At 39.2% G+C, this 18,227-nt stretch overlaps 1 protein-coding gene across 2 annotated transcripts in view; it reads right to left on the bottom strand.

The window, feature by feature from the left end:
- VAMP4 (vesicle associated membrane protein 4) overlaps nucleotides 1-17,420 on the bottom strand; it is a 28,092-nt gene extending 10,672 nt beyond the window's left edge. Inside the window, exons 1-5 of one of the 2 annotated variants that reach the window (XM_029230955.1) lie at nucleotides 17,252-17,407; nucleotides 16,486-16,717; nucleotides 14,321-14,440; nucleotides 8,375-8,421; nucleotides 4,768-4,818 (exon numbers count right to left, since the gene is read on the bottom strand). In XM_029230955.1, the coding sequence (XP_029086788.1) occupies nucleotides 4,768-4,818; nucleotides 8,375-8,421; nucleotides 14,321-14,386 (164 nt within the window). In that variant the 5' untranslated portion in view covers nucleotides 14,387-14,440; nucleotides 16,486-16,717; nucleotides 17,252-17,407. Of the gene's footprint in view, nucleotides 1-4,767; nucleotides 4,819-8,374; nucleotides 8,422-14,320; nucleotides 14,441-16,485; nucleotides 16,718-17,251 lie in introns of both variants that reach the window. The other variant, XM_029230954.1, reaches the window with a different exon arrangement.
- Between the last annotated feature and the right edge of the window lie 807 nt (nucleotides 17,421-18,227).

Raw genomic sequence — 18,227 nt, 5'->3', positions numbered from 1 at the left:
ATATATATTAGGGAGTTATTATTATCCTACGCATTGAGGATACTGATGTGAATGTTTTGATCCTCAGCAAGATTACAGTCTAGTGGGGAACACTGGTAGCGAGGATTATATTACCATATGTCAAGTGCCATAATGGAAGGAAACACACGGTATCAGTCGTGCAGCCCAGATGAATCCAGCCTGGACCAGAGATGGCATCAAGATCCTGGTGCTGAGTTTTGAGAGGTTAAGAGTGAACTGGGCAGAGTAAAAAAGGTGATGGATGGTGGGAAAGTTCTAGGCTAAAGGAATAACAGGAGGGGATATTTCAGGAACCAATGATTACCTGGATATGGGTGAGGGAGCTGGGGCAAGAAAAGGGTAGAGAACTTCTAGATTTATAATTTGAGCAACTGAGTAGATGTAGATGATGGTCATTAACTGAAATAGAAAATTAAGGACTCAAAGAAAAAGCAAGTTTTTGAAGGAGGGGGTGGAGATTTATATCATTTCCTGTTAGAGTCATATAGTAGAAGAAAGGACACAAGAGAGAACATACCCAGGAAAATATCAAGACATGTAGAGAAAAGACATTTTAACATTGTTTTAGTAATTTATTTGTTTATTTTTGCTGTGTTGGGTCTTTGTTTCTGTGCGAGTGCTTTCTCTAGTTGTGGCAAGCGGGGGCCACTCTTCACCGCGGTGCACAGGCCTCTCACTATCGCGGCCTCTCTTGTTGCGGAGCACAGGCTCCAGACGTGCAGGCTCAGTAGTTGTGGCTCACGGGCCTAGTTGCTCCGCGGCATGTGGGATCCTCCCAGACCAACTCGTGTCCCCTGCATTATTAGGCAGATTCTCAACCACTACGCCACCAGGGAAGCCCTTAACATTGTTTTAAATCCTGCTTAGAGTCTGACAGCACTTGTGTTCCTGAGATGTCTCTATTCTAATTATCACCACTACAGGGAGGCTGCGTGGTGTAGTGTAGAGAGGCCAGGCTCTGGACACAGACAGATCTGGGTTTGCAATTCAACGTTATCACTTACTATGTATGTGGCTTTGCAAGTCATTTTGCAAGCCTCTTTGAGCCTCATATTTTCTCACCTTTGAAATGAAGATGATAATCTTTCCCTTATGAGAATTAGATGTGACAAGTGTGTTTTAAACACTTAGCACGGTTCCTAACACTTAGCATGTGTTTAATGTCAGTGTTCTTCCATTAAGGAAAAAAAAAGCTCATGCTCTGCAACACACACTCATCTGTTATTTTATAAAGAAAATATTTATTTTCACAGTTAACACCCCCATCTTGTGGCCTCTTAAGGTACTGTTGACAAAAAGTTTTAAATATATGCTGTATTTTTGCACATATATATATATATACACACACACACATACATATATACTATATGTAGTATATATGCTGTATTTTTGCAATTATATATATACACATATAGTATATATGTACATATATACGTATATATGTACATATATACGTATATATGTGTATATATGTGTATCTGTTCATCATAGAACATTCCTTGGGGGAATAAAGTTAAACTTGTTGGACCAAGGCTATAGATAGGAGATTTCCTACTTGTGGCAGAGAATGCCTACAATTCATTGGAGTGGCATTTATAATGCTACTATTTAATTTAAAAGCAAAGGAAACATTCCAAAGAGAATCATAAATTTTTTATATAGGCATGTGACTATTTAAAATCTTTCCCAAAAATCTTCCCTGAAAAGTGACATTGGAATACTAAAGAACCCATTAAAAGGACCTACTGTATCAGCACAGGGAACTATATTCAATATCTTGTAACAACCTATAATGGAAAAGAATCTGAAAAAGAATATATATATATGTATAACTGAATCACTGTGCTGTACAACTGAAATTAAACATTGTAAATCAACTTATACTTCAATTAAAAAAAGAAAGTGACACTGGGCATTTTTGTGGGATTAATCTGCTACCAACATGTCAATCAAATGCAGACAAAGCAACAATGTTGCTGATCCACACATCAAAAAAACACCCTGGGGCTTCCCTGGTGGCGCAGTGGTTGGGAGTCCACCTGCCGATGCAGGGAACACGGGTTCGTGCCCCGGTCCGGGGGGATCCCGCGTGCTGCGGAGCGGCTGGGCCAGTGAGCCATGGCCGCTGAGCCTGCGCGTGCGGAGTCTGTGCTCTGCAACGGGAGAGGCTGCGGCAGAGAGGCCCGCGTACGGGGGGGGGTGGGGGGGAACCACCCTGTATGGAAACGTTACACATTAAGCGGTGACAACACACCTTAAAGAAACTCATCAGTGCTCCCAATTTTAGTTACTAAACAAATGCCAGGAATCTGTCCTTGGGCAAGTAGCGTAGCAGGTTGTGCTCCACCATTTGGGGTCACTTTGGGCACACGCCTGAGTCATGCCCTGGTTAGATAAACACTCATGGGGTTGTGTCAAAGGTTAATTTGTGTGTTTTGATGACTGACCATTTTCTGAGTACGTATGATAAGCCTTCAGCTCTAGAGTAAGAGCCATTACACTTTCTAAATAGTGCCTTACTGTTCTAAAATTCTGTGATCACCAACGTTATTATGGTAATTTAATATGCACAAATACACATTCACGTGCATGTGTACTCGGCACTTACTAACATAGACATATCCTGCAATGCCCACTCTGTACAACTGGCACTGGTTTTGGGGTCAGCTGGAAAGTCATACTCAAAAGACTCACTGGGCCACATTCAGTACCAGGCTCACTCTGCAGAGAATGTCAGACAGGAAATGAAGCACATTGGCAGGGAAAAAAACAGGTGTGTCATCAGTGGAGTCCTCTTCTCCTGTGGCAGCTGAGGTATATATGTGGGTGGATAAAGAAGTCACTCTGGCTCAGAGAAGGGCAACCGTTCTGCCATGGCATCCTCGCAACCCTGAATGCCTTGTGATCCTTCCAAAGATGAGGATGAGTGGCTTCTGAGGCCATCTCCCACTCACCTCCCCATCTTCCCTAGGAGACTGTCATGAGACAGTTTCTTATCACCTCCCAGGTTCTGATGACATATAAGGCTTTCGGCAGGATATACCTGCAGACTATAAAACCACTTAGCTGCAGGCGAGAATTGGCTCCTTAGTAATAGGGCATGTTACTTTTCATACTGTAGCCACCTGGACCCCTCTATTTTGGTATCATCATTTTTGGTGTTTAGGACAAGAACCCAGGGAGCTGGCACCTTTGGCTACTCTTCCTTTGACAATCTATGTAAGTAATAAACTGTCTGAATCTCAGTGGCTCATTGTATCTTTACTGGCTGAATCAGACACTTGAAGCAGCAGAGACTGTCTTCTGCTGGCCTTGAAGAAGCAAGCACTGTGGGTTGTACAGGTGCAAGGAAGTGCATCCTGTCAACAACTACCTGAGCTTACTCAGGAGCTTCGGATGAGATCAAAGCCCTGGTGACACCTTAATTTCAGCCTTGTGAGACCCTGCAGAGGGCCCACCTAAGCAGTGACTGAACGCCTGACCCATGGAAAATGTGAGATGATGAATGTTTGCTGTTTTAGGTTGCTAGGTTCAGGGTAACTTGTTATACAGCAATAGAAAATGAAAACATCCCATTTAGTAGTCAAATCAATTTGTTGGTACCTTGCTTCTGTATTACAGAATCCATTAGCTAGGATCAGGATAAATGTGGACCTATTTCTTCACAACAACCACTACCTGACTAAAGCCCAAGTATCTAATCAGTAGCTTTTTTCTTTTTTAAACTGTGGTTTATTATTTATTTATTTTTGTCACATCACGCAGCATGAGGGATCTTAGTTCCCCCAACAGGGATCGAACCCATGCTTCCTGCAGTGGAAGCGTGGAGTCTTAACCACTGGACCACCAGGAAAGTACCTCATCAATAACTTGATATCCCATTACAGTACCCTTCCCACTATGTGCCATCTATATCCAGACTTAGGGTAGCAACTACCCCTCCTTAGATCCTGAACCTGGGCCATTCAGTTTATCTTCCAGTTTATCTTTTATAGCTCGGTAAGTTTCCAGGCCTATTTCACTGCTCCATTCATTCCTTCTCCCTTCTTGCCAGGACTCATACGATTCTAATGTTAGATACATTCACTACAGCATTATCCACCAGCTACCATCAACAATATATACAGAAAAGCTCTAAACTGAAAATTAATGAGCCATAAAACTTAGATCAATAAATGGATTAGGATAAGTAATAGATATGAACAAATTCTGGAAGTATATAAACAAGATACTGTACTTCAGAAAACTAAATCTATTATATTACTTTTATTATCATGCTGAAAATGGGAATCAAGCTATAGATTTAAAACCAAAATAGACCTTGAGATTATGCTAAATAAATGAATTTGATATATAATAATTAAATTAAGGAAACCAACAACCAGGAATTGCATCTCCTTAGCTATAATTAAGAGGTAACTTTGTGAAAATGAAAAGAATGACTGGGTTTTTACAACCTAGTAGTAATATTAGTCTACATCAAGGCTCAGCAAATTTTTCTGTAAAGGGCCAGACAGATAATAGAGAGTTTAGATTTTGTGGGCCATAAGGTCTCTGTCACAACTACTCAAATCTGTCACTGTAGTTTGAAAGCAGCCAATATATCTATAGGAATGGCTGTGTTTCAATAAAACTTTACAAAAACAGGTGGCAGCCAGATTTGGCTCATATGCTGTAGTTTGCCAACCCCTGGTCCTTGTAGAAATATGATAATCATTTAAACAAATGAGCATCTCACAAACTTACTGCTTAATTTTTTCATTTCTAGGTCCAAATCTTGGTCCAGATGGTCCCCTTCTGAAAACAAAACACCAAGTACATATTAATGAGCATTAAAACAAACCCCAAAACAGAAAACACACACACTTGCTGAATTCTAAACATGGATCATTTATCATAAGGAACCACATATTACTGGTACTGATGGAACCTAATGATATTTAATCATGTCTGTACTTCATTGGTACTTAGTGCAGGCCATCACAACTTAATTCTTCTGAATGTTATCACTTTTAATATAATTGTTAGTTATACACAGGTAGTTTTAATCATTAAACTCTGAAATACCATAAAACTAAAGTGCCAGTGACTATTAATAACTTTATGATCAATTATAGAACACTAGAAGTCCAACTACCTTGAATTTAGGCTCTAATGAAATGCTGATTTGGGGGATGGATGTAGAGAAAAATCCATTCAAAACACTAAAATTTTTCAAGTATGTTTTTTGATTACTCATCTTAAAACTTAGCAACATAACTAAAGGGAAATTTAAGAGTCTATGAAAATATTAACATTTCTCAAATTATTATCTCTCCATTATAGTTGAGTGTTGTATCATTTAAACCAATCCATTTTAATAATCTGAAAATTAAAATTTTTTGATGTTTTAAGTAATTTTCCATCTTCTGATGATAGAAAATAAGGTATAAACCATAAAACTCAAAAAAGAATAGGTTCTGTACCAATTAAACACTAATTTCCCATTTCCCCCTCCTCCCAGCCCTTGGCAACCTCCATTCTACTTTGTGTCTCTATGAATTTGATTACTCTAGGCCTCAGATAAGAAGAATTATGTAAAATGTATCCTTTTGTGACCAGCTTCTTTCACTTAGCATAATTAATGTCTTCAAGGTTCATCCATGTTGTAGCATGTGTCAGAATTTCCTTCCTTTTTAATACTGAGTACTATGCCATTGTATGTACGTACCATATTTTGTTTATCTATCTTTCCACTGACGGACACTTGGGTTACTTCCACCTTTTGGCAATTATGAATAATCCTATGAACAGGATTATTGTTCATAATAATCAACAGGTGTTAATTTTTTTTTTTTTTTTTTTTTTTGCGGTATGTGGGCCTCTCACTGTTGTGACCTCTCCCGTTGCAGAGCACAGGCTCCTAACACACAGGCTCAGCGGCCATGGCTCACAGGCCCAGCCGCTCCGTGGCATGTGGGATTTTCCCGGACCAGGGCACGAACCCACGTCCCCTGCATCAGCAGGCGGACTCTCAACCACTGCGCCACCAGGGAAGCCCATGTTGATTAATTTTTAAAAAATTATTTCAGAAATTTTATTAGCTCTGTCTCCCTTTCAATACATAGACAGAACCACAGGGTGTGGTAGTGTGCCGGTTTTGTCATCAGGCCCTTTGGAAGATGTACAGCATTATTTGGGAGTGAACCTCCAGTGTACAGTTAGCCTGAAAAGTTTTTGTTTCTCACTTACATTCAGGTGATCACTTGTTTAGCCAAAGCATCTGACCTTTTCAATACTGAGTCCTTTGTTGACAGGTAGCTGTTGCTCTAGTCTAAGGCTTCTCACTGTAATTGGCACTATGAGCAATTAGCTTTTTGACTCTGGAAACCTTGTTACCTGTAGGAAATTATCTTCCCACTTCATCTGACTTTCCTGCCAAAAATGATACTATTTCCTGTTATTGGATTTGATTTCCATCCTGCAGGCTCTTTTTGCCAATTGCTTCATGGCTGTCAATTACTTTTTATAAAATGTTTTATACAATGTTTTTTATTTGGGAAAAAAAAAGCCTCTATGAAAAACTCCACAACATTATAGCAAAGTGGGAGGTAAATGTTTCCTCCCAGGCATACCCTTCTGGAGGTATGAGCCTCCAGAGAAAACTCCTGCAACAATATGTCATCCTTCCTGACTTTGCAAATAAAACCGAGGCCCTTTCTAATGAAAACTGCAAAGGATTGACCAGGTTAATTAATTCTGACAGAGCATCAAGGCAATCCAACAGGGAAAAGATAATCTTTCCATCAAATGGTGGTGGAACAGTTGGATATCCATATGCTCCCTGGCCCCCCCAAAATGATCCTTCACCCTTAACTCAACCATATATAAAAAAATTAACTTATAATAGATTATAGACCTAAATGTCAAAGTCAAAACAATAAAACTTTTGGAAGAAAACAAAGAAGAAAATCTTAGAACCTTTAGGTTTGGCAAAGATTTCTCAAATAAACAAAAACAATGAAAGGAAAAATTAATAAACTAATTTCATCAAAATCAAAACTCTGCTCTTCAAAAGATACAGTTATGAAAATGAAAAGATTAAATTACAGACTGGGAGTAAATATCTGTAAAACATATATCTGACAAAGAACTTATATCTTGAATATATAAAAAACTCACAACTTAATAAGAAGACAAACTTAGAAATGGGCAAAAGATTTTTAACATGTACATCATCAAAGAAGATATAAGGGGCTTCCCTGGTGGCACAGTGGTTAAGAATCCGCCTGCCAATGCAGGGGACACGGGTTTGAGCCCTGGCCCGGGAAGATCCCACATGCCACGGAGCAACTAGGCCCTTGAGCCACAACTACTAAGCCTGTGCTCTAGAGCCCACGAGCCATAACTACTGAGCCCACGTGCCACAACTACTGGATCCTGCGCGCCTAGTCCCCATGCTCCACAACAAGAGAAGCCACTGAAACAACAAAGAGTAGCCTCCGCTCGCTGCAACTAGAGAATGCCCGCACACAGCAATGAAGACCCAACACAGCCAAAAATAAATAAATAAATAAATAAATAAAAAGAAGATATAAGGATGGCAAATACACACAAAAGATGATGTTCAGCATAATTTGTAATTATGGAAATGCAAATTAAAACCGTATGGGATACCACTATACACCCACAAGAGTGGCTAAAATTAAAAGACTGACCATATGCAGTGCTGATGAGGATCTGGAGCAACTAGAACCCCCATACAGTACTGGTAGGAATATAAAATGGTACACAACTTTGGGAAACGGCTGTAAACATACACCAGCCATTCCACTCCTGTTTACCCAAGAGAAATGAAAGCGTAAGTCCACACAAAACCTGTACATGAGTGTTTATGGCAGCTTTATTTGTAATAGCTAAAAACTAGGAACACCCCAAATATCCATCAATAAGTGAATGGGTGAATGAATTGCAGTATGTTCATACAATGGACCACTACTCAGAAATAAAAAGAAACAAACTACTGATGCATGCGACAACATGGGTGAATCTCAAAATAATTATGCAAAGTGAATGAAGCCAGTAAAAAAAAGAGGCATACTGTGTGACTCCACTTCCAAAAAAAAAATCTAGGCAATACAAACTACAGTGATAGAAAGCAGATCAGTGGCTGCCTGGGACTGGGAGAGTGACAGATTACCAAGAGGTTTGAGGAAACTTTTGAGGTGATGGCTATGTTCACTATTTGAATTTCATGATGATTTCACAGGTATACAGTGGATATGCCAAAACTCTTATTGTACACTTTATATGTATTTTATTGTATGCCAGTTACACCTCAATAAAGCTGTAAAAAGAAAAACAAAAAACTTACAGAAAAAAGTCCTCTTCTTCATCTGAATCATCTTCCAAAAGATTTCTCTGTCAAAAAAAGAAAAAGACTTGAGTTTTTAGATTCCAAGGGGCTTACAAACTGTCAGGGGCAGAGTAATGAAACAAGTTCTATCCTGGTGAAATTTCTTAACTCCAAGCTTCCAGACACAGCGAAGAGTAATTACAGGTGCTTCACTGGAAGCTAAAAGATATGGAACCACACTGCAGACTTTCTAAGAAAATGCTTGTAAGCCCGGAATCCTTTGACTGACCACAAGGTAGAGAGGTCACTGAAGCTGGCATGGGAGTAAGGGATGCAGGCAATCAGGGAGGGGCAAGTCCTTCCTCCTCCCCCTGCTTTCCAGTCTCTCTCTATCAGCAGAACCTAAGAAGAAGCTGGGGGCAAAGGAGAAATGTAGCTGCAGAGTCCAACTCTAGCATCAGAGAGAAGAGTATAGAAGGTAGGTTTGGAGCTGAGAGACAAGGCTTTATTAACTGGCACAGTCCACCTAACAGCTACTCGGCCTACGAATAGCCCTCTACACATATTTGAACTTCCAAACAAAAACAACTTTATACTTTTACCTTATAAGATACAACTGTTTTTATTAAAATGAGGAATGTCTCACCTTCTACGCAAAAGGGGAAGATATAAAGTTCCAAAAGGAGGCTGAAGAAGAGCAAAACCCAGACCTTTTCAGCATGCAAGAACTCAAACAGTATACAACTTGTAGGCCGAATAACGGCTCCCCATAGATGTCGACATCCTAATCCCCGAAACCTGTGAATATGTTTCCTTGAATGGTAAAAGGAACTTTGCAGAAGTTATTAAATCAAGGATCTGAGGTTGGAAGATCAATATAGTGGGCCCAAAGTCATCACAAAAGTACTTAAAAAAGAGAGAGGCAGAAGTGTGTGTGTGTGTGAGAGAGAGAGAGACAGACAGAGAGACAGACAGACAGGGAGAGAGGGAGGGAGGGAGGGAGGGAGGGAGGGAGGGAGGGAGGGACAGAGGTTGGAAGATGTCACCCTGTTGTATTTAAAGATATAGGAAGGGGCATGAGCAAGGAGGTCAGGCAACCTCTAAAAGTTGGGAAAGGCAAGGAAAGAGCTTCTTCCCTATAGTCTCCAGAAGGAACATGGCCCTGCCAGTGCCTTGATTTTATCCCAGCAAGATCCATTTTGGACTTCTGGTCACCAGAACTATAAGACAGTAAATGTGTTGTTTTAAGTTTGTGGTAATTTGTTAAAGCAGCAACAGGAAGCAAATACAACACCCATGTACCTTTTCTGAAGTAACTACTTAAGGAATTACACCAGCTAAAAAGAAAATTAAATCAGAACAAAGATCTTAAGATGGAGATTGACATACTCAGTACATCTAATAAAATGTGTGGTCAAATCTAAATGGAAGGGCTTCCCTGGTGGCGCAGTGGCTGAGAGCCCGCCTGCCGATGCAGGGGACACGGGTTCGTGCCCCGGTCCGGGAAGATCCCACATGCCACGGAGTGGCTGGGCCCGTGAGCCATGGCCGCTGAGCCTGCGCGTCTGGAGCCTGTGCTCCGCAATGGGAGAGGCCACAACAGTGAGAGGCCCGCATACCGCAAAAAAGAAAAAAAAAAAAAATCTAAATGGAAGATAATTGTGAACTATAACTTGAAAGATAAAAATGCATAATATAAAGAAAAATTCTACAAGAATCTAAAACTTTTCTCACAAAACCCAAAAGCAGGAAGTGGAGAGTAAAATGAGGAAGTTAAAAGCAAAGTAACATGCTCATCCTGGTGGGGAGAGGACTGGAGAAGTGGGAAGAGGCCTAGAATGAAAAAGTAGTGTGGAGGGGCATAGTTTTTGGCATGTTGAGAGAGAACACAAATTTAAACATTATTGTTAACATATAAAGTTAATTAAAAATAGAGAGGGAAAGAGAAAGAAAGGGAGGAAATTTTTAATTGCCTAGTGGTCCTGGGGGCAGGGAAAAAGTGAGGAAAAATAATCCATCTAGCTAAAGAAGCTAGGGAAAATAGGGAAAACATAAGAAGTACAATGAATGTCATTATCTCTATATATTATAATAAATAATACACAAAGAGTAAGAAAATGAAAAGAGGATGTGTTCAATATTCATTTAACAACTACGTCTGAGCATCTTCTATGTACTAGGCACTGTTCTAAGTACCAAGCATCAGCTTTGGACAAGACAGACAAGGTCTGAACTCTTACAAAAAAACACCTGATGGTGATGAATGTTATGCAGAGAATTAAAACAGTGATGGGATAAAAAGTGACAGGGTGACTAAATAAGATTAGGCTGTCAAGGAAAATCATTCTTAAAAGGTGAAATTTAGGCTGAGATCCAAACAATAACAAAGAGCCAACCAAAGATCAGGGTGAAGAGCATTCACTGCCAGCAGAGGGACTAGCAAGTGCAGAAAAAGTCCAAATATATCAGTTATCTTAATAAATGTGAATGGTTTGAATGCTTCTACTCGAAGTAAAAACTATACATAATTAGAGTTCAAAAAAATTGCAGCCAATATCTGTTTATAAGAAATTTACCTAAAATAAATGTCAAATAAAGGATGAAAGAAAAAAGAGAGATGAAAGAGATATATTATCAAATTCTAACAAAAAGAATGTTAGAATTAGCAAAAGTAATATAAAGAGGTTATTTTAGGACAAGCATTAAACAATCAAATAAGATTTTACAATGACAAAATGCACAATCCACTAAGATTTAACAGCAACGAATGTTTATATGTAACAATATAGTTTCAAAATACATAAAGCAAAAGCTGCTCAAATTATAAGAAGAAATGGACACATTCAAAAATCATAGGAAAGCTTTAACATATCCTTCAAAGATGGAGAAACCAGGAAGACAAAAAAATAAATAATCCAGAACTGTGTACTCAACAAATGTTATTTTCAAATATCCAAGAAATGAATAAGCAATAAAAGAATTTTAATAAATAGCCCAAACTAGAAATTACACAGGCCACATTCTCTGGACATAATGCAATGGAAATTAAAACAAATAAAAGGAAATTTTAAAACAGTCTTCTGTTAAAATGTTAAAAGGTAAATGCAAGCTTAACAAACTATTTAGAAATCAATGACACTGGGGACATTACAAGACAAAATCTGTAGAGTATGGTCACAGCAGTACCTAAAGGAAAATGTGACCTTAAATCCATTTATTTATGAAATTACAAAGCCTGAAAATATATAAAATAAGTATTTAACTATTAAGATGAGTAAATTATTCCTAAGTCACAAACAACCCCAGAATTTCTAAAGAAAAAAAATTCATGAATTTGATTACATAAAAATTTAAAACGTAAAGAACATACAATATCATACACAAGGTTAAATGGCAAGTAACAGGCTGGGAAAGAAATTTGCAACATACTTTCAGACTAAAGGGTCTGGTATCTCTCTTATATAAAGATCACTGACAAACTAGTAAGAAAAAGACACATTATAGAAAAATCATCAAAGAAGAGAAATAGACAATTCCTAACAGAAAAAGAAATGGCCAATGACCACCTGAAAACATGTTCAAAGTCAATAATACTCAGGAAGATACATTACTTCCTTCAACAAGTATTTCTAGCTAATAAGTAACAATCATTACATTTACAATACAGTTTATTTGCCTTAGAGGATGATGATACTAAAGTGTGTTTATTATAGTTGCCCAATGAGAAACACAATGAAAACGCATGTCTATACACTTATTCACTGAACAAAAACACAAGAGCTAGGGATACATTATCAAAAAAGGGTAATGAGATACAATGAGATGTCATTTCACACCCACTAGGCAGATAATAACAAGTGTTGGTGAGGAGAAATTGGTGGTGAGGAGAAATGTGGAGAAATTAGAACTCTCATACACAGCTGGACGGGAATATAAAAATTGTGCAGCCACTCTGGAAACCAGTTTGGCAATTCTTCAAAAGGTTGAACATAGAGTTACTATAATACCCAGTAATTCTACTACTAGGTATTTACCCAAGAGAAATGAAAACATATGTAATGAAATGAAATGAAAATAAAAACTTGTATGTGAACATTCATAGCAGTGGTAGTCATAGTAGCCAAAAAGTGTAAATAATCCTAAATGTCTATCAACTGGTGAATGAATAAAGAAAGTGTAGTATATTCATATAGTGGAATATTATTCAGCAATAGAAAAGAATGAAGTACTGATACATACTACAACATGGATGAACTTTGAAAACATTATGCTAAGAAGCCATTTACAAAAGACAACATAGTGTATGCTTCCATTTATATAAAATGTCCAGAATAGACAAATCTATAGATTTGTGGTTGCCTAGGGCTGAAGGGATGAGGAGGACGGGGGATGATTGCTAAAAAGTACAGAGTTTCTTCTTGGAATGATGAAAGTGTCCTAAAATTGATGGTGGTGATGGTTGCACAATTTGGTACTAAATACTAGTTACTAAAATCCACTGAATTGTACACTTTTAATGAGTGAATTGTATGGCATGTTAATTATATCTCAATAAAGCTGTTATCAAAAGTGTTACAGGAAAGAGGAACAAAATTTTTTAAAGTTTTATAAAAGTAATTTATAAATTCTTAGAACCAATCAGTTATCAAATTTCATGATCTGATAAACATTCAAAAGGAGGACTCTAGTTAAACAGCCAATTGTTTTTTCAATTCTGCTATCTAATATCCTATTTTTACAATAAATTGAGGTAGTATTCAACCAACAATGTAAAAAGAAAGTGCCATAGTTATGGTCTTAGAAGTAGAACTGATTGAAACTGTATATTTTATATTTTTGAGTAAATGAAGCTTATTCTAAAAAGTTTACTAGCAGTTAGTCTGTTGGTGGATTGTATCCCCCTTCAAGCAAAACAAAAACAGACACTGAATAAAGAGTTAGAATAAAGGGATGACAAATGATTCCTGTACTGTATTTCAAGATACTCCTAAATCATAAGATGTTAGACAGAGGTTCTAAGGTTGTGCAAAAAAGGAGCATGTAAAATGAAGTCAAACAGACTATCTGCTGTTTAAGGGCAGAGACCATGCCCTCTAGTTTTTAGCACAATGCCTAGCACATAGTAGGTAGTCAATAAACATTCGTTGCATGAATCAGAAAATAAAGGAATGGCAAGAAGATAGGAAGTGAGGGAGGGCTTTAGGTTGCTGGATGAAAAAGAATAGCTCTAATTCCTTCCCTCAATAAATACTTATTGATTACTTATTCTAAAAGTAGCCTATCTACAATACTCATATCAATGCTATCTTCCAAAATGCTGCATAATTTCTAGATTTATACAATCCTGCACAGAATGTTCTGAAATAAACTAAAAATTGAACATTATATAAAAGCTACTCTGGACTCTGTGGCAACTGCAGGACAAGAATCCTTTATCTGCAATTCCAAAATCTAAAAAGTTCTGAAAACCAAGAGATTTTATAAGCTTTGGAGTGAAAACTCATTTGGAGGAAAATCTTACCTGAATTGATGTCAGCTAATTTATATACTTAATTAGAATAATCAGACATTCCACTGAGAAATATTAATGTTTGGAGGTGCTGCTCTAGACCCCCAAAAGGCTCTTGTATAATGTGCAGTAACTAGCTTTGTAAAATCTGAAAAATTCTGAGGAACTCCAACCACATTTGGCTCCAGAGTACTAAATAAAATATTGTGTATTTGTACAAAATTCCCTTTGAAAGACTAGAAAGAAGCTGGGAACATAATTTGGTCAATAATGGAAATAGAATTTGGTTGAGTCCCAATCTAAGTAACATATATTTTTTAATGTTTACTATGAAGAAAACAAATAGGATTCGAATATAGCCATAAATATTAGATTATTCTAAAACAAATTATTTACAAAGGAAAGAAAAGATATTTTGAATCTTTCTTTTTTAAAGATTAAGATTCTGAACTTACCCTTTCACTTTTCACAGAACCAGTGACATCATCATCATTTAGGTGGCGCTTAAACTTGGGAGGCATCTTTTTTAGTGAAGAAGTACTCTTCTACTTCTCAGCAGAATAAGTCTTCACCACCTTAAGGAGAAAATTAATTTCATCAGATTTGAGACTTTGGGGTATAAGCTAAAGTACTGAAAACAGCGTACAAGGCCCTATATGGTGGGGCCCCTCCACTTCTCTGACTGCAGCTGCTCCCTCTCACCTGCTCCACTCCAGTGACCCTGGCCTCCAAGCTAGGCCTCAATACACAACAGTTAAAAAGAGAAAATGGAGGTAACTTTTAGAGAACACGTGGGGGAAATTAGCGAAAATATTTTTATAAAATCAAAGAGCAGCTTGTACAGGAGACAGGGAAAATTAGGAGGTTGTCCCCTTGCAAGTGAGACATCAAATGCTTAAAGATTTTAACTTGGAGTCAGAAGACAGCAGAACACTTCTAATTCTCTCACTTTTAGGGAGCTGCTTAAACAATGATTCTGTTTCCTCATCTGTAAAATAGTGATTTCTAGGCTTCTGCATGGAGTTGGGATGGTCAAATCAGATTAATACACACATGCAAAAACATTCTGTCAATTACAACGTCCTGTTCTAATGCATAACACTAGGTGCTCCAAGAAAAGGGGTAAGTTTGGAAAGTACTGGGTTAAACAAAGCCAGGTTTTTTGTTTTTTTGGTTTGCTACAGAAAGTCTCACAGTCTTTTATATACTAATTTGCATTATGATTTTCCAGGAAAATGCTTGAATACGCAACATATTCAAAATTTTCTTGAGAAAAAGCTGACAAGCAAATACGAGTTTTCAGCATCTTGGACTAGAAGATGGATGAATAATAAGAATAGCTAAGGTGTACTGAATGTTTTACTATGTGTCAGGCACTATGCTCAGCGATTTACACACATTTTCTTTTACTCATTACAACACTCCTTCAAAGTAAGCACAAAGAAACTAAGAGAAAACTAAGGCTTGGTAAAAGATAAGTAACTAATAGTGTTAGTCACTCTACTGATTGAAATATCAGAAACATAGGCCTAAATTATTAATGGCTGTGCATGATCCATTTTAATATTTATCCAATTAGTTGTCTATCAGGTTATACAGTTCTGTTCTAGAAAGACCACTTTCCTGTAACAATCCAGCAGTCCTCTTTCCCTTTCCACGAGAAGAACCTCTAAGATTTTTAAGTGTAATTAGACATTTGTTGGTTAATATCATACACTTAAAAAAGAATAAACAAGCCCAGAGTCCAGTTTCATAAACAAAATAAAGTAAAATTTTAAGTTGACTTCCCATCAAAACAAATTGATACACTTTTCTTTGATAAGAAATAATTTTCCAAACCAGAAACTTAACCACTTGTAACAAAAACCAAATACTTGCTACCTAAGTAACAGCTCTAGAGTTCTTCATTCTACAATATTTCTGTCACGTACATCCGGCATCTGACCCATTTTATTCCTCATACTTTGATTTCAGAATAATTCATTCATGCAGAAATGTTACAGAATGCATGGAGAAACAGATGACAAAGGAAGCAACCGAAGAACTAGAGCTTTTAATTATACCTGTATTTTATTTATATTTTAAACCCTACAAAGGGTCTGCTTCAATATCCAAAAGCAAATAACAGGCCAACTTACATAACATCTTTATGAAATATACAGTAAAGCTACAAGTTTAATGATGAGCAAACCCAAATTCAGGTCCCACAATCCAAGAATCAGCTTCATGAAGGCAAGAAATCACTGTCTGACAAACATAAAAGCCATCATCAAAGCAGCAGGCAGATTAATTAATGTGCTTGAGGAAGCACAGGGTAAATGATGGTATTTGCACCAAATGACTAGTAGAAATAAACAATGCTCAGAAATTAGATTTATACATATTCTACCTAAGAGTTCTCCTGTACAAAATACATATGAATTCAGGTGTTTGTGTCTAGGTATATATGTAAATAAGAGAACCTTCATGATGTATTTCAACATCACCAATACATTTTTAAAATGTCACATCACCATACGCTTCTTATGCCATCATCATACGTTTACAATTTCATGTATGTATTTTTTGAAGAGGCAGTACGTTCTGAATTCAGTGGCTTTACAAGTAATAAACTTCTAACCTGTTGTTTAGCAAATGTTGGCTTCTATTTTGCTTTATGCAAACAAGCACACCAACCCCCCTAGTATTTCATTTCACAAAAAGCTTGAATCTGGGCAGAGGCTTCCCTTTTCCCAGCCTGCGTTCCCTTTCTGACTCCTCTTCCTCATCTCTCATCAGCAGTCTTGGTTGGTGCAGTTTCACGGAAATAAGTGACTTGGATGGACACAGCCTGGAGATGTTATTCACAAAACCTGTCAAAGTGTAATGATTCACCTCACCTTCCGGTCATTATAAACACAGCGGGGTTGGTGCTCTCTCTCCCAAACCTTTTCATGGTGAAACAAATCCATCCCTCCAGCAAGCAGCTCCATTCACACACACACCCCTCCCACCCCATCTGTCGCACCAGGCCACGTCCCCCGACATCTCCTAACTCTAGTCCTTTCTGTCCCAAGATCCCCACTCGCAGTCCGGGCTGCCTCCCACTCTTCTCCAATCTTCCCCAGCCCCGCCACTATTCTCTTCCCATTTCCCCAGAGCACCCTATAATTTCCATTCTTCTCCCCCTTAACCGCTCCCCATCGCACACCCCTGTCCTGGTCGCCCTTCCTCTGGGAACCCCCGGTCCGACCCCAGCCTTTTCCCACTCTGGGCTCCCTCCACTGCCCCCGAGGCCGGTCCCCCTGCCCGACGCGGACGTTGGGGGCGGCGGGGCAGGGACTTCGTCTCCGTTTCCTTTCTCCGCACATCACCCCTTCCCGTCGGGAACAGGCGGGCGGCCATACCTGAGTCTCCCGGGGAGCTCCGGGCAGCTCTCCGGTGATGGGCAGGACTGGGAGGGCGGACGAAGGAGTGGGAAGCGGAGGAAGAAAGCGGGGAGGGGGAAGACAGTAGGCGCGGACCCGGCGCCTGCCGCTCCGCCGCAGCTGCACCCCCGCTCATCGAGCCGCTCGGCGCTCCGCAGCCTGGCGCCAGGCGGAGGGAGCGGGTCCAGGCCGCAGAGATCGTCGAGGGAGTCGATTCCCCCCTCCGCTCTCTACCTAGAGGCCCTAGCGGACGCGAAGTTTGGATCCCCGGGATGATTTTGTGCTTTAAGGGAGGAACAACAGCCGCGGGCTCCTGAGGTCCCAAGCGGAGGTCGGAAGTTCAGGGGAGGTGGTGGAAGCTCTGAGAAGTCACGCAGGGTGGGGCGCCTTAGGGCTTGCTCCTGGCAGGGGTTGATGAGGCCTTAATAACGTGGTGCTTTGTGCCTGGTCCATTCCCGGGGCTAAGGAAGCCTAGCAGAAAAATGAGGATGGCTCGAAGCCTGACGACCGGCTTCAGCTCGTCTTGGGCCTTTCCTGAAGTAAGGAGATGTGTGTGATCCCTTGTTTATAGCATCAGAGTTAGACTGATGAGAGATCTTCAGGAGAGAGATCTTCAGGGTTACTAATCCAGGCTCTTTATTTTAGACATTAGGAATCTCTCGTCCAAAGAGATTTACTTGACGTTGCACAGCTAGTTGGACAGGTTTGGGACAAGGACTCATTCTTTCCCCTGTATGCAGTAGAGTTCTAACCTAAAATAACCGGGTCCAGACACCAGGCAGACACCAGAGCCTTCAGATTTCAGGTGGGAATTCACTCTTGCACGTCCATTCCACTGTTCTCTTGACACCGCCTACCTCCCCTCCCCCCAAGTTAGTAGCATATTTAAGCCTGCAGTGGCTGAGCATAGTAATCCAAAACAATTCCAGTTTCGTTTTTGCTTTCTCTTGTTTGT

Source organism: Monodon monoceros, unplaced genomic scaffold (genome assembly GCF_005190385.1).
Source record: "Monodon monoceros isolate NGI ecotype Baffin Bay Population unplaced genomic scaffold, NGI_Narwhal_1 Super_Scaffold_18, whole genome shotgun sequence".
Classification (NCBI taxonomy): domain Eukaryota; kingdom Metazoa; phylum Chordata; class Mammalia; order Artiodactyla; family Monodontidae; genus Monodon; species Monodon monoceros.
The sequence above is the reverse complement of the archived record's forward strand: the minus strand, read 5'-3'. Positions and strand labels throughout refer to the sequence as shown.